Source organism: Anneissia japonica, unplaced genomic scaffold (genome assembly GCF_011630105.1).
Source record: "Anneissia japonica isolate Jap-2015-1 unplaced genomic scaffold, ASM1163010v1 scaffold131_len961581_cov171, whole genome shotgun sequence".
Classification (NCBI taxonomy): Eukaryota; Metazoa; Echinodermata; class Crinoidea; order Comatulida; family Comatulidae; genus Anneissia; species Anneissia japonica.
The window spans coordinates 76326-92022 of NW_022750285.1; the positions used below are offsets into that span (position 1 = coordinate 76326).

At 34.4% G+C, this 15697-nt stretch overlaps 1 protein-coding gene across 3 annotated transcripts in view; it reads right to left on the minus strand.

Moving 5' to 3' along the window:
• Positions 1-15697, minus strand: part of LOC117121317 (ATP-dependent Clp protease proteolytic subunit, mitochondrial-like) — a 44070-nt gene that overhangs the window by 7150 nt on the left and 21223 nt on the right. For all 3 annotated transcript variants that reach the window (XM_033266468.1, XM_033266467.1, XM_033266466.1), the window contains 2 exons: positions 12537-12724; positions 8801-8906 (listed from right to left, as the gene is read on the minus strand). In XM_033266468.1, the coding sequence (XP_033122359.1) occupies positions 8801-8906; positions 12537-12724 (294 nt within the window). The remainder of the gene's footprint in view (positions 1-8800; positions 8907-12536; positions 12725-15697) is intronic.

A 15697-nucleotide genomic window follows, 5' to 3' on the forward strand; every position in this document is an offset into this window, starting at 1 on the left:
GAGTTGCCTGTTACAAAATAAAGTAGAAGCTGAACTTCTTCTTGACTCTCATCTTGTACACTGAAAATAATAGTACTATTTTTACTACATGGCTAAAAAAGCACAAATATTGTCATTACTAAAACTGACAGGGCCATCGTTACTGAATATTTATTGTCTACCATATGAAATATGAATTATGAATCTTTAGAAATACAATTTCTACAATATTAATCTTGTTTTTATATAGATAAATGTTCGATAAATACATCTTTCATAAAACAAACGAAATTCAGCGCGTCTATTTTCATTCCAATCAATGGCGTTTGTAAACATGTGCACTGACGTCATCGTCGAATCACAGGACTTTCGACGGCAAAGCTGGCCTGCCTGCCTAGGTCCCAGGCCAACCAATAATAATTAACAAAATGTATTATTTTTTTTTAAATATAGGCCTATGGCACATCATGTACATGCAACTTTTACAATAAAAGCCTAGGCCTACGTCCTACTTTACTTAAGCCTAGGCCTACACTAGTTTGATGTCATCAGGGTATAATTCTGTCTCTAAATGCAGCGTGACCACTAAGAAAAATAAAAATTCAAGATTGGGTCTAAAAAATCCCAAGATTGCTTTTAAAAACCCAAGATTCGCAAAATATTAGTATATATACATAAACTTCATTTAAAAGTCCTTCATTTTAAAGCTTTTTCAATGAATTATATACTGTACAGTATTTTGTACTGTAAAAGCCTTAACGAAGTGTCTGGATTTTCGAGACCAGAAACTTGTTCGCTTTGGGCCATACTATTCGAAGGTCTACTCTGTGCGTCCGTGGAAAATCCTTTTTGGTGACTAAAACGTGATATCCTTTCCTCTGGCATTGTATGTTAGGCTAAGAGTTTGAAGTTTGTGCGCAATTTCACCCATTCGATATTCAAAGTCAGTACTCCACACACATTAGCCTATGGCCTTATTATATAAAAGGGCATAATCGATCTTTTCAGAGTGTCAAATTGATCTGTCAATTTTATACCAGGGGCCTACAGTATTGCATGGGAGTATTTAACAATAAGAAAAATTGGGAAAACTGTTTCCTTTGAAATTTACTTAAGAGAGTGTGTATGAAACCGGGTCTATGGCAACTATACTTTGATACTACGTCTAGAAGTGTAGAGATACGGACCCTATTATTAAAAACTGTTGAATTCTAAATGATTACAACTTACAAGATGACCAAGCATATGAGTGAATCAGTCTAAAATGATATTCAAAGATATTATACAGCTAACCGCTAATGTTTGTTTTGCATGTCTATTACACACCGTCACTCACAAATGTATGCAAAAATTGGTCGCAAAATTTGACAACAAGTTGACCATTAAAATCTATTGTAAATATTTATTTAAATCCGTACACCGATTTTGTTTCAAAGTTGTTTGTTTTCAATACTATAGCTGTTTCTTTACGATGACAATGTTTTGAAATTGTACTGTATAACACTCCAAAATTTGTTTTATGGGCAAACAGCAGAAGGCTCTAAATTTTTACAAGTTGACCAAGCGTGTTGCTGCATCATTATTGTTCAGTTACGATCACTATTCAGGCAGAGAGCAGCAGGCTGATAATTTGTTTTTCCCACAGCTATTTAGATGTCGTTGGTAACTTCTTTTCTTTAAATTGTGAGTTTAAATATTCTCTAGTGTACATACTGTAGATAAGAATTGTAGATAAATAATGCACATAAAATCAATTGTCAATGGAGAACGGCGTCAGTCATCTGATTAGTCCCATATTAACAGTACCGATATTTTTAATACTCCTCTTCCGCTAATTGTTTTATTTACTGTGACTCATCTAATTCTTATATAATCACTTTAACATTTTAATCGAATTAGTTCACCCTATCGTAAAAGTTTGAATACCCACCCAATTCGTTGGCGATCTTCAGTGTATGTTATGTTAATGAAACATGTCATTCTGTACAACAAGGGTATGTGTATTACAAAATTCCAATACGTATTTTTTAGATTTTGACGCACTCCGTTCTGTTGTGTGTGTCTGCTGTTGGAAAACAAACTTCCTAATTTTGTGACTCGCTATGATGACTGAGATGGACCATGTTGATTTATTAATAATATGTTGTTTGGGATGGAAAAAAGTAGAGTCAATTTCCCAAAAATGCTCCATCAGCAAATAGTTTAGTGTGCGCTATGGACAGTATGGCTATGGAATTTACTATCCACACAATCCACAATCATTAAGTCGCAAAACTTTTGCTGCATTTGGTGGATTAAGTCGCAAAACTTTATCTTCGTTTGGTGGCGCCATTTACTCGGGGCAGATTTAGGGGGGGGGGGGCCCGGCACGGCCCCGGAGGAAAGAAGAAAAGAAAGAAAAAAATGATAGCCCACAAGGCCCCAAATGTTATTTTCCGGCGTCTAGAACCCAAAAATTTCGCGGGGCATGCCCCCGGACCTCCTAGGACATTGTTGTCTCGATCAGCCCAAATTTCGGCACCCCCCCCCCTTTTGGACATCTCTGAATCCGCCCCTGTTTACTCTAGGTAGACAGCGACCGGTTTCGTTACCGGTTGGTACATTTCTTACAAACATTCAGCCAAAGGACAGTGAAAGTTTTTATCGACGTTTGCCATCCTTATGTGAGCTATCGTAAAGTCATGGTTTGCCGGAGTTGCGTTCAATTTAAATCTCCAAACTCCTGAAGCTGAGATATTCTATGAATGTAGGCTTGTATCGCAGGCTACAATTTAAAAACGGGTGACCAAATAATGAATTAGGTGCTAAATTTTGATTTAATGCTGGGTAATTTAAAAACAGACATTCCGTCCGAGTGGGACTCATTCAAAAATTTGAGGGGGTTCGCTAGAAAACAGGGGGGTTCGCTAGAAAAGGGGGGTTCGCCCGAACCATAAACCTCCCCCCCTTGGCTACGGGCCTGATATCGATGTGTTGTTTCTAGACTGGAGCAGTGCATTTGATAATATGGAATATGTGGCAATAATATGAAAATGGTTTTCCTCATTTTTAAATAATCGTACCCAAATTGTTAAGTTTAGAGGATCTTATTCATCTGCTGCACCAGTAACATCTGGTGTACCGCAAGGAGTGTTGGGTCCCATTTTGTTCAACCTTTTTGTATTAGATCTTCAAAATATTGTCACATTATATATGCCTTTATATGCTGATGATACATTGCTCTACCGAGCAATTAGGTCACCAACAGATGAATTACTACTGCAGCATGACCTAACTAGGAAAAGTGAATGGAGTCATCTTGATGGAATGGTACTGAACGCAAATAAATGCAAATGTATGAGAATTACAAGGTCCATAATCTAAGTCAGAAAAGACATATTAAATGATTATGATCTTGAAATTGTCGGTAAACAAAAATATCTGGGAATTATGATCTTTTCTAATCTTGGTTGGGGGGAACACATTAAAAATATTCATTCAAAGTCATCTCAATGGGTTTATTATGTTAACTACAGACACAATGTATACACAGGCCTAGTTGAGAGTCCAGTTAAAACATGTAAATATGTATCGAAATGATATACTTATTTATATATTTATATAGGCCTAAATATTATGCGTAAATACGTATTTAGTTATTAAATTAAGTTTATTTTCGATAAATATTTTCAGCCGCTCCAATTTTTTTCCTTTTCTTCTTTCTTCCATCCTATATGTTTCTTCCGTTTTTTCGTTAAATTTAATTTAATATACTAAATACAAATTTACGCATAATATTTATATAAATATATAATAAGTATATTATTTTGAGTATTATTTACATATTTTAACTGGACTCTAGTACTATAAGCCTGTGTATACATTGTGTCTGTGTTTAACATTCAAATATCAAATATCAAATATTATTAAAGCATTAACGATTACATTATTTCATATAATATATTTTTCAAATAAATATCTAAACAATTTTCATTAATGAAATATAAAGATCGGGCATCAGGCTGACTCGCGTGCATTAAGAATAGCTGTGGACTCTATTCTGTTTATATACTCTTTGATACTGTCCACGATTTCCCACCCTTACCCTATTATCTCGTAATTACGAGATAATTATCTCGTTATTACGAGATAATTATCTTGTAATTATGAGATATTATCTCGTAATTACGAGATATTATCTCGTTAATACGAGAACTGTTGATAGTTAAAATATTGATACTCTAGATTTACTGTTTGATTGGTATTTTAAAATAGAATATAGACCATTAGCCATTGAGCATATTTGCAAAATATTAAACAATCGTCGCAATGTAGGGCTAGGCCTAGTCCCCATTTATTGTTTCTGTATAACATTTAGGTGGTGTAATTTAACTGTTCCCAGGTATAATCATGGTATGATACGATGTCGATCATAATGAGAACACGATAGCGAGCATGCACAATGCAATTGCAATTAATAGTTGTAAATTGTTTATCAGTTGATTATGATAAAAACGGTGGTACCGCGGGTTCGGTTCGAGATGTTTCCATGTAATTTCACTGTTCCCTGAAAGAACTAAACATCATCATACCTGAAAATGAATGCTCTATCCTGGTTATCAAATTTTCTTTGACAAATAACTGTTGTATGCCCGTATACAATGCCGTAGCCAGCATTTTCAAACAGTGTGGGACAATATCAGGGTTGACCAACTTTACGCGTAAATTCAAACAATGTCGACTCATTTTACGCAAAAATATGAAAAATCTGGACCCATTTCCTTAAATCTTTACCCATTTTAAGCTAAATATGAGAAATCTGGACCCATTTTATGCATTAAAGTTACATAATTTGGACCCATTTTTAAAAAAGTGGACCCATTAGAAAAATTGTGTGGAACTGTCCCAACTGTCCCGATAGCTGGCTACGGCATTGCCCATATATAGCCATGATGTACTTATACGGTCATCATTACCATATTTAGGCATATCACATGTTTTGTCAAATAAAATTTGATAGTGTCAGAGTAGGCCTTAGAACACCGAAAAGCAATGGTTGGTTTAGTATTGTATAGTATTAAGTTGACATAATGGAGGATGGAACCTATCATAATTAAAGTATCAATACATAAATGTATAACTAATGCTAGGGTACAAAGTCTTCAGCATTGTCCTAAACATACCAAGGGAAGGTACAGTCTTAAATCCAAAGGAAGCTTTTCTAGAGGGGCACCCGATTCCCCACCCCTTCCCCCTTCCCCTAAATTTTCCAAATTAAAAAAAAATTGAAAACCAAAAATTCTACCTAAAATTTTCTTAAGGATGCCATTTCCATCCGCCCAAAGGTGCCATAATCATGAATTTTCTTGCCTCAGCCCCAACCATGGTGGGGCTGGGGAGATAGACCCTCCATCTGTGAAATTTCTTCTCTGCTTCCCCCCCCCCCCCCACCGTATTTTAAATTCCTGGATCCGACAGTAAACTTTCATATGTTATGAATCTTTTTCAGCTATACATTTGAATAAAAGGAAGGATAGCTTTTAATGTTCATGTTTCTATACTTGACTATATTTTTCATGACCTGGTGAAATTAAGCACTCTATAATCAATTAAATTTAGTCCTCTAGTCCTCTAATCTACCGGGTATCTGCCATGCTCCTCTTAAATCCAAAGGAAGCTTTTCTAAAGCTTTGGTGCTGTAACGTGAAACATTTTAATCACTGTTTGTTGTCAAGCTATATGATTGAACATTAAGGAGATACGTGTCACCTGTAGATCTAAGGCCTATTTGCATTTGCGTGATTGTTTACTGATAAGATCAGAAATAACGGTAGGACTTAAACCAGCCGGTGTTTTATATAAACATCAACATGTTAATGTTATCAGCAGGCTGTCAGCTTCGTATTATAAACATTTTGAAATCAATGTGCACTTATTATTAAATGGGTTCTTTGTAAAATGTGCTTTGCAATACACAAATAAATTATGTAAGTCTACATAATTTATTTGTTTACAAAGGTCAGCATTATTCACAGTATTTATACTAATTATGATGTGTAATTCACAACTGAGCTGCAATCTGTGGCACAGAAGCCTGGCCATATGGGGCAAGTGCCCTGGGGTCTGGGGTCGACAGGGCCCAGGATGCTAGGTAAAAAAAAATAAAATAAACAAAAATGATTAAATTTATCCAGTATGATTCATGTGTTTTTCCCACGAGACTTGTAATAAAGCTCATGAATTATCACATCTAATTTTTTTTCATTAATATTTTCATTACTTCTACTGTTTTATGAGTTTATGTTTACAATGTATCAAATAGTAAATGCTTTGAATTAATAATTAATAATTATGAAAGGCTTGGACTCTGGACATCATCAATCACATACAGAAAATAAGAATGGACATGAAAGAGATTTGATTGTCAAATAAATACTGAATTAATATATTAAACTATCCAGTGGAGGATAAATTAATTTTATTACAATTTACATAGATTTGCATGCTATGGTATTAACAGTCTTTAAATTAGGTTGTCTGTAATGGCTGACAATCCCACCTAATTGCATTATTGGGAGTTAATAGCTTTCAATTGGAAATTAGCTCTAAATTTTCCTAATCAATTCACAGATGCATAAATAATTCCTTTCCTAAATTCTTTACATATAATTATTATATTGAGCTTGTGTAATGATTTTAAAATTAAACATAGTAATAGTGGTTGGTTATACTGTAAAGGGCAGCTAACCCACTAACACCAGCCTTAACATTTGGCACTGGTTTCAGCTGCTCCTTGCCCAGGTTTCGGTTTCTACAGCCAAGTCACTGTATAAAAGGAGTTAATATGGAGGTCCAGTGTATAGATCTGGCTTGTGTACACTTTAAAGAACCCATTGCATCTTTGGAAGAATAAGTGGTTACCCCGATGCTATGATTCATTTCAGTCCCTGTCATTGCTGGGCTACTACTATAAGCGCATCTTTACAACCCGCTAGGCAGTCACACTCATGAATCACCTACTGTATCTATACCATTTATTTAAAAATACCAAATGGAGGTCTTAAATCGGAGATTAAATACAAAAATAGGTGAGAGGAACAAAGTGAATTTTTGATTTAAATCTGAAGTCCACAAGCAAACTTATTTTGAAAATTGGATGTTATGATTGCAAACTCCTTCACACACTGCTTTTGATGATAATATTCGGTGGCTTCAAGAAGTTCACAGTCTTTTGTCACCTTTTTTAAAAAATTGGTTGAAAAATGAGAGTGGGGCCAAAAAAGAAATTGAGGGGATGGGGGTTACAATATGTAAGAGATTTAGAAACATTTTTTTTTTTGGAACGCATATTACTGTGATTTTAATGAGCATATACATGTTTTGGAGGCTAAGGAATTGATTAGTAGTGTCGAAAAGACTATACATTATTTTCTGTGTTCTGTTAGGCGCTATATAAATACGGTATTATTATTATTATTATTATAGTGCTTGAATTTTGAATCTTATGCATTTTCTTTAGAGGTAAGTGATAAAAAATGTAATTTATCAGCTAACCATGAAACATTTTGATCTGCACTGGCAGTGTATGGGTGCACTTACACATAGGAAGCATGTATCCCATCCCCTAGAGACACCACTGAAAATTTCCTACAAAAAAATTATGCATTAAGTAGATAAAAATCACTGCATGCACCCCATTTTTGCCAGCTTAGCTCCATTCACTTAATCATTGGACCAGCACACTTAACCTCAGCTCCCCCTCATCACCCCCATGTCAATAATCCTAGATAAAAAACGCTGGTTGTAAGGTATACGATTTCTTTAAATGAAACATTTGATGTTATATTCAAATATTTGAGGACGGTGGTCCCAGATTTTAATACAGACACTTCTAATTGTAAATATAGTAAACCACCAAATACCTGAATGCTTTCCTTTAAAAGTGAAAAATCCAGGTGTAATTATTATGTCTTTTCTTTTTTATTCTTGTTTTTTTTAATCTATAATCATTAATACCACGCTATTTGCAGCTGGATTCATAGTACCAAGTGTTAAATTCAATGTAAAAACCGTAAAAGTGTTGGACCCTGTTCTGTATGCAGACATTTTAAACTGAAACATTTTATATAGTGCCTCTTTTTATTTATTTATTTATTTTATTTTATTTCATTCTATCCAACAGCGTAAAATGCCAATTACAGGATTCATAAAATTCAATATAAAATATTTATGTACAATATATAGAAATTACATTATAAAACCATTAAAATTAATACAATAAAAATAGAAAATAGCACAAAATATAAAACAGCAAACCTAAGTAAATACAATTGATAATACCAGAATTAATTGTGATGATAATAATGTTGTTATAAAAGTAGATAGGCTTTCTTTTTAAACGATTTTAAAGGTTGATAAAAAATATCTAAAGTGTGTTCGGCATTAGAGATAGAATTATACAAATTAGTAAGTCTATAACTGATGAATCCATTTTTTGTTTGCGTTCACTCTACAAACTCCTCTCAAACCCTTACCCCTGCTCGAGCCTACAAGCTCAAGTCCCCCTCAGACAGCTCAGCCCCCTCCCCCCCCCCAAAATAAAATATATCCTGGGGTAGCAACTGTATGTCTCATTTTACAAATTTTTATAAGCTTAAAAGGATTTTTATATGTACTGTAAACTTTGATGCAATTCAGTGTTTCCCTGCCAAATAAAAAAAAAACAAAAAGTTCCCAGGTTTCACATTATACTAAAACAGAAGTCATAGTAAGGTAGTTACGATGATGACAGGACCATAGCAAAAACAAGAAAGAAATTGTGAAATACAGTAGATTGACTTACCTACGGTACTTAAAGGCTGTTTCGTGTGTTTAACATAAAGCTCATTGATTTGTGCTCTCATTTTTAATATCTCCTCTGCTTGGATTTTAATATCTGTTGCTTGGCCCTAAAGACAGAAAAAAATTTGTAGTGAATCTGAAACAAAAGTTAAAGTATTGTCCCAAAAATTTGGTTGATTTTAGGTGGAATGACCCAATATTGACACCAAAAAAAAATATTAAAAACAAAATTAGGCCCATTGGAACGAAAACAAAAACAAAATGCTTTTAAAACTGATCTTTGGAACTGTGCATTGAGAAATTAAATAACCTCCAGAAAATACAAAATATAGAAAAAAGCTTTTTAGTTAATCAAAAATCACTATCATATCTTTTCAGGTATTTTTAATTGACCTCTTCATATTGTAGTGTGATTAATTCATTTTTTGCTGACACTTTTTCCCACTTTATACGTATTTTTTTTTTTTTTTTTTTGCTTTGTGATTGAGGTGTAAAGCACAAATAAAATAATAAAATAAAAACTTCAATTTTGAAAAAAAAAAGTTTTAACTTATTTTTATTATTATTACTGTATTAATAAGTAATTAATGTTTTTGATTAAAAGTAATAACATACTGCCATTAACTTTTTATACACAATATGAAAGAATATCAATCATCATAATTATAAACTGTCATTAAAATATTGAAATGTAACTTGATGGTTATAGCCTCATTAAACCACGCATTAATGGATTCCATGAGGGCAGCCTGGCAGATATATCATGACATGTTGACACATGGAGAAAGACATAATCAGTATTTAAACGTGTATTGTCCCCTGAAAATGACAAACAATTCATAAAAAATAATTTTGAAATTAACTTGCTTATTTTGCAGTAACATACAAACTATTAACATGATAGAGTATTTTAAAAATGTGTACTCTGATTTTGATACTAGATAATGATTAAAATAAAAAAAATAAATCACTTCCATCCTTTTTCGCTGTAAAATTTTAAATACACTAATTTCTATTTTCAAATTTTTATGTCAACTCAAAATGAGCAAGTTATAAAGTTTACAAACGATTTTTATGAATTTTTTGGGGGTATTTTGCATTAGACAATCCATCTTTAAGCTCAAATTACACTATCAATTACGTTAAAACCTTACGTGATTAGCCCATATAAGGCATAATGTTGTTACATGGAAATCCCAAGTAAACTGTAAACTCAAGTCAGGGTAGAAAGGTTGCATTACCAGCCCTCTAACCTATTTTCAGCTTCTAAGAACAATATGTAATAACAATCACTTTTTTTTAAATAAATTTACTATCATTTTTTTCATGATGGCAGTTGAGAACTATGTATCTACTCTAATGGTTGGCGATAGTGATGTGTCTGTATGATAATTAAATCCATTCTAGGTGGTAAAATGACCTCAATGGTTCATTCTCCTGTTAACACGTTTTGCTGCAAGAGACTAGTATACGTGTCAAACAGGGGCGGATTTTGGGGGGGGGGAGAACGGCCCGGCCCCGGACCCCCCTTTTGGGAGGTAAAAAAAAGAAAGAAAGGAAAAAAAGATTAGCCCAGAACGCCTCAAATGTTATTTTTGGGCGTCTAGAACACAAAAATTTCACAGGGGCATGCAGTGTTGTCTCGATCGGCCCAACTTTAGGCCCCCTTTCGGGCCCCCCTTTCGGACATCTCAAAGTGTTGCTGGGGGCGTTGGGACGACTATACTCATAAAATCTGGGTAACATTTCAGAGTTTATTACTTCTTTATTATACATTGTAGAACCACAGACTTAACGGCTGGTAATTCGAGGAAGATACACCTAAACGATAACGTACGTATAACGTATACTGTATGTTTGTTGTGTTATATTGCCAGCAGTACACTCGATTACAGGAGTGGTGGCACTCTCTGAACACACAGTATACCAACCCATGCAAAAAGCGAACGAGAAAACTCGCACTTGGCAGAGGAAATAAGAAGTGTTGTACCGGCGACGAGTTTACTCGTCCCCTATATTATTAGTCACACCATTTTCATGATATATGACTATAAAATTAAATTTTAAAAAAATATGTTTGTACATTTAAATTTGTTTTGGCACACGAGAAGGAACATAAAAAAAGGTCAGTAACAGTAATTGCTAACAAAAATGAATACAGAAACCAGCATCAGAATTTAAAAGTTACGGCGCTGTTGGAAGTGATAACCATGAATTGGTCCTAGCACATATCCAATTATTTATGATCAATGGTTCTAGGTTTACCCCAGTTAAGAAGATTAAAAAATGAACACCAAATTGTGTTTAGAACCACACCAACTGACATGTCGACAAGGACGTGAAGCCCCGCCCACAAAGTCACAAAAACTTTAGACAATGGCAGCTAGAATTACCGAGTTGGCGAAGATTTTCTTTCCTATCAACCTTCTTTAAGGAAGAGAATTCAGGGTAGGCGGTATGCAAATGAATCATATATTTATAGTGTTAATTTATTTCATGGAACATGGTGGGGGAATTGTTGTATTTCGCTCCCAAAGGAAGAGGGAAAAGCCGCATTCATTCAACCTTGTTGTCGGCAAAGGCCAAGTCACTGCTCGTGTAAATCTGGGTATCTACAACCAAGCATAGACATCGAGGCCTAGGCTCACGTATGTTTCGTGTACCAGCTGTCTAAGGAAATTAAAATGTCGGTTTATCTGTCAATCAAACTCGTCGAGATGTTAATTGCAGAACACTTTTATTTTTGCCCCAGCTGATTTAAACCCTGTCCAGACAATCAAATTTTACTTGACAATAACATGTGACATGATGATGACATCACATCATGCCCATATATAGGCACATAGTGACTAAATATGGGCATACAAGTTTTTTTGTCAAAGAAAATTTGATAATCTGAACAGTGCTTAAGGCTACGTTCAGACTTGGAGAAAAGCCAGGCTTGAGTTAAGCCCGGCTTAACGTTGCTGGGCGTTCAGACTAGCAGGATTAGCCAGGCGAGAATTTGCATAATAATGAACCGTAACCAGGAAACATGTTTAAAAACATTGCTCGCAAAACGTACGGTCGCTCACAGCATACCTAATTGCATGCTGATTGGTCATTTTGTCACCCAAAGTCAATGCAAGAGCCTCCGCAACGATTAAAGCCCGGCTTAGAAAAGTTAAACACGGTGCATGGCGTGCCAGGCCTAGTTACTATAGGAACCAGTAGTACAAAAATTAAATTTGATCTTTAACATAAACAAATTAATTAAATTAAAGCAGGAAAAAATAATTAATAATAATAAAAATCAGAAAAAAGCATATATGCCTAGAGTATATAAATTATATAAAATAATGATTTAAGGAAAACATTAAAGCAAGAAAGAAAAAAAAACAAACAAAACAAAAAGGAAGAAAACTAAAATTGACACATTAGACAGAAAAAAAATTAATCAAAAATTAATCAAAAGAATTAACAAGAAGATAATTAGTTAAACTAACATAAATAGAAAACTTTAAAATACAATAAACTGTTTATAAATGATAAATAATTTACAATTCAAAACAGAACAAAATCAAGAATAAAAATATTGCAACAAAAAGAGATGGTCACAGGGAAAGTTACACAAGATTGGATGAAAGATAACTAAGAAGGTTGGATTTGAAAGAAGAGAAAGAGAAAGTAGAACGGACAATCGGTGGAAGAGATTTGTAGACGTAAGGAGTATTATAGCTTTCAATGAGCAACCGTACCTGTGCAGCTCCGGATGGCTGATGTACCATAATCCTTGAGTTGGGAAGACTATGTCTCATGCCAGCTGTGCCTGCTGCTAGTAACAACGATGCCATACTACACGCCTGGCCTACGCACCACGTCGCTATCGGTGGGCGCACGTACTGCATTGTGTCATAGATTCCCAGTCCAGAGGTAACTGACCCACCTTTTAAAAACAAATTGTATGTTTTTTTAATAAACCGGTTATGTTTATTAAGATAAGGATAAGGTGTACTTTATTATCAACAATGGTGAACATGAGTTCACCCACACTGTACATTTATTTATACAAACCATTGAAACCTAGGATATTTATCATACATTAAATATGCACTTTTTGTCATGAGGTAAAACAATTGAAAAATGTAATTCCATGTTTGATATGCTTAATTTGTACATAATTTACATAAGTTATTAACAATCAAACATTTGAATATGAACAAAAATATTCTGTCAATTAATGGATCATCGTTATCAATTTAAAGTCGGTAATTAATCCATGCTAGCACGCATTGGACTGTCCAACATGATAGCTTTCCTCCAGTCAATGTCGTAGTCATGATTTTCAAAGGCGGGGCAATATTAGAATGAACTCACTTTATGTGTAAACTCAAATAATGTGGACCCATTCTCTTAAAATTTAACCCATTTTACGCACAAATTTGTAAAATCTTCCTAAACTTTTAACCTATTTTAGGCTAAATATAAAAAATCTGGACCCATTTTTCCGTAAGTGGACTCACTTTATGCATAAAATTGCAAAATTTTGACCCATTTTTAAAAATGTGGACCCATTAGAAAAAATGTGTAGGGACTGGGCCAACTGTCCCAATAACTGGCTACAGCATTGCTTCCAGTCATTTCTATTCTGTACAGTTGCATGGCTTATCCTGTAGCTTGTGGAGATCTCTGGCAAAAACTTGCTCCCAAGTCTTCTTAGGCCTTTCTCTAACTTGGTCCCCTCAACTTCCATCACCGAAGGATGTAGAGAGGAAGGCCTCGGAAGACTTGGGAGAAACTGGTTGTTGCTGTGATTTAAACAATCTATGTAAAACCTTTGCTGCATTCTTCTGCAGAGACCCCTCGTTCTTGATTAATTTATTAGCTCAGGCTAAACTATTTTTAGAGTTGATCTCATGAGCCAAAGATAATCTCCAAGTTTCAAGCAACCTGTTATACTTTATGTTCGGTACCTAAGGTAAAACTGCTGTGGCTGAAGCCCCTTGTTGGCTGCACTGAAGTTTTTGGCACTTTCAAATTCTATTCTACTTTTAATTGTACTAGAGTACAATAATATTAATTAAAATTTCTGCACCATAAGATTGATTTAATATTTTGGCAAAAGAAAAAATAAGACACCACTACAGTGTATTTCTCGCTAATGATGATCTTTTATTTCTTGATTGTGTTAAAAATCAATCACAAAACAAAAACATTTGCCCAATGGCAGGGGATCGGTGATGTACCAGAACCCCTGAAGGGCGTAAAGGAGGAAAAATCCCCGGAAGCTCTAACAATTGAGGCATTTTGTGGCAAAATGGCAGATGTCGCAAAAATTGAAATTCAAGTTATTGGTATTTTTAGATACCTAAGTATAGTGATCTTTAAAACGAAGGGTCATTCATTGAAATTGGAAATTTCAAGCCCAAGTTATTATTGGAGCACTACTGTACCTTTCAATAATAGTTTTTTTGACATGATTAACAAGACATTAAACTGTTGATCTATAGTGAAAAACAAATTTGAATATTTAGGAAATTTTTTGAGCTCCCATTTATAGCTCATTTACTCAATACTGGCCTGTGTGACAACTTAACCATTTTGCCACGAAATGCCTCAATTTAGTGATTCTGAGTGTTTAAGGCCCGTAATCGATCTTACAGCCTCATAATCAGTAAAAATTACATGATTTTTTTCCTTAACAAATGTGTTGAGTTCTCCTTCGAGAGAGCTCCCTCTGACGGGAATCCATCCTCAGCAAATGGTACCACCACTTAATTCTAATTCTAGCAAAATTAGAGTTTGTTGGGAACTAACCATTTTACGTAGAATGATAAGTGGTATATTGTCACATTTAAAGCAGCTAGTCCTCGAGTAGTTGCACAGGCCAAATAATAACCAGGCTTCACAGATTTGAAATAAAAAAAATAAAGCATATTTTCAACCATAGGTTGTTGGGAGGCCTGTAGGTAGGATTTTCGAATGAGGGCAGTTTGAAGCCATATTTAATGGATTTCTGAAACACACAACTTTTAACTTTTCTATTTAAATTTCCCTTCAATTTGGTGGTATTAACTAGGCCCTGGTATTCAAACTATCGGTTGTGACCCAAGTTAGAATCACCAAGATATTTTGCAGAGTAGCCAGGCTTTTAATGTTGTCGGTGACTGGTACAGAACTTGTCATGTCTTCCTTTCTTTTGTGCAAGTGTAACTGGGTGCAAAGTGTCGTTTCCTGAATTGGGCTATTTTTTATGGGCAGCCATTAGGGCAATAAAAGACAAACATTGTTGTACGAACAATCAAACTGTCACGCAATAAGGACAATAAAAATTGGCGTACGGACAATACAAACTGCCGTAAGGTCAATACAAATTCTCGTAAGGACAAGACAATCACTCAATCCCGTAGCCAAAAATGTAACTAAGGCAGAATTGTAACAAAAACACAACAATTTTGTTATCAGCCATACAAAGTTTGTTAATAGTAAGCATGCAATTGGTATTTTCTATGTAATTTCACTCACCCTATATACACACCAAATACCAGAGTTTTAATGCCAAGAACAATTCAAAAACACTCAAAATAAAAACAAGTCTTTGATAATGAATATTTTTTTTTTTTTTTATCTGCTACATGGAGGTTGTCGATTGGTTGGTAACAGATATATTTCTAAGGTCACCCATACTTCACATTGGCACAGTTACTTACTATTACTTTTAGTTTCTTAAAATATATTTTTATATATATATTTTATCGCGGGCCAGAATAATTTTCTTCGCAGGCCAAATGTGATCTGCGTGCCGTCTATTAAGAACCGGGGGCATAGACCCTTTTATCGGCTAATAGATTTAAGGATATTTTGCAGAAAATGTATGTAAATCAGAATAAAAAAAAATTATTTTTCGATCTGTGTCTGG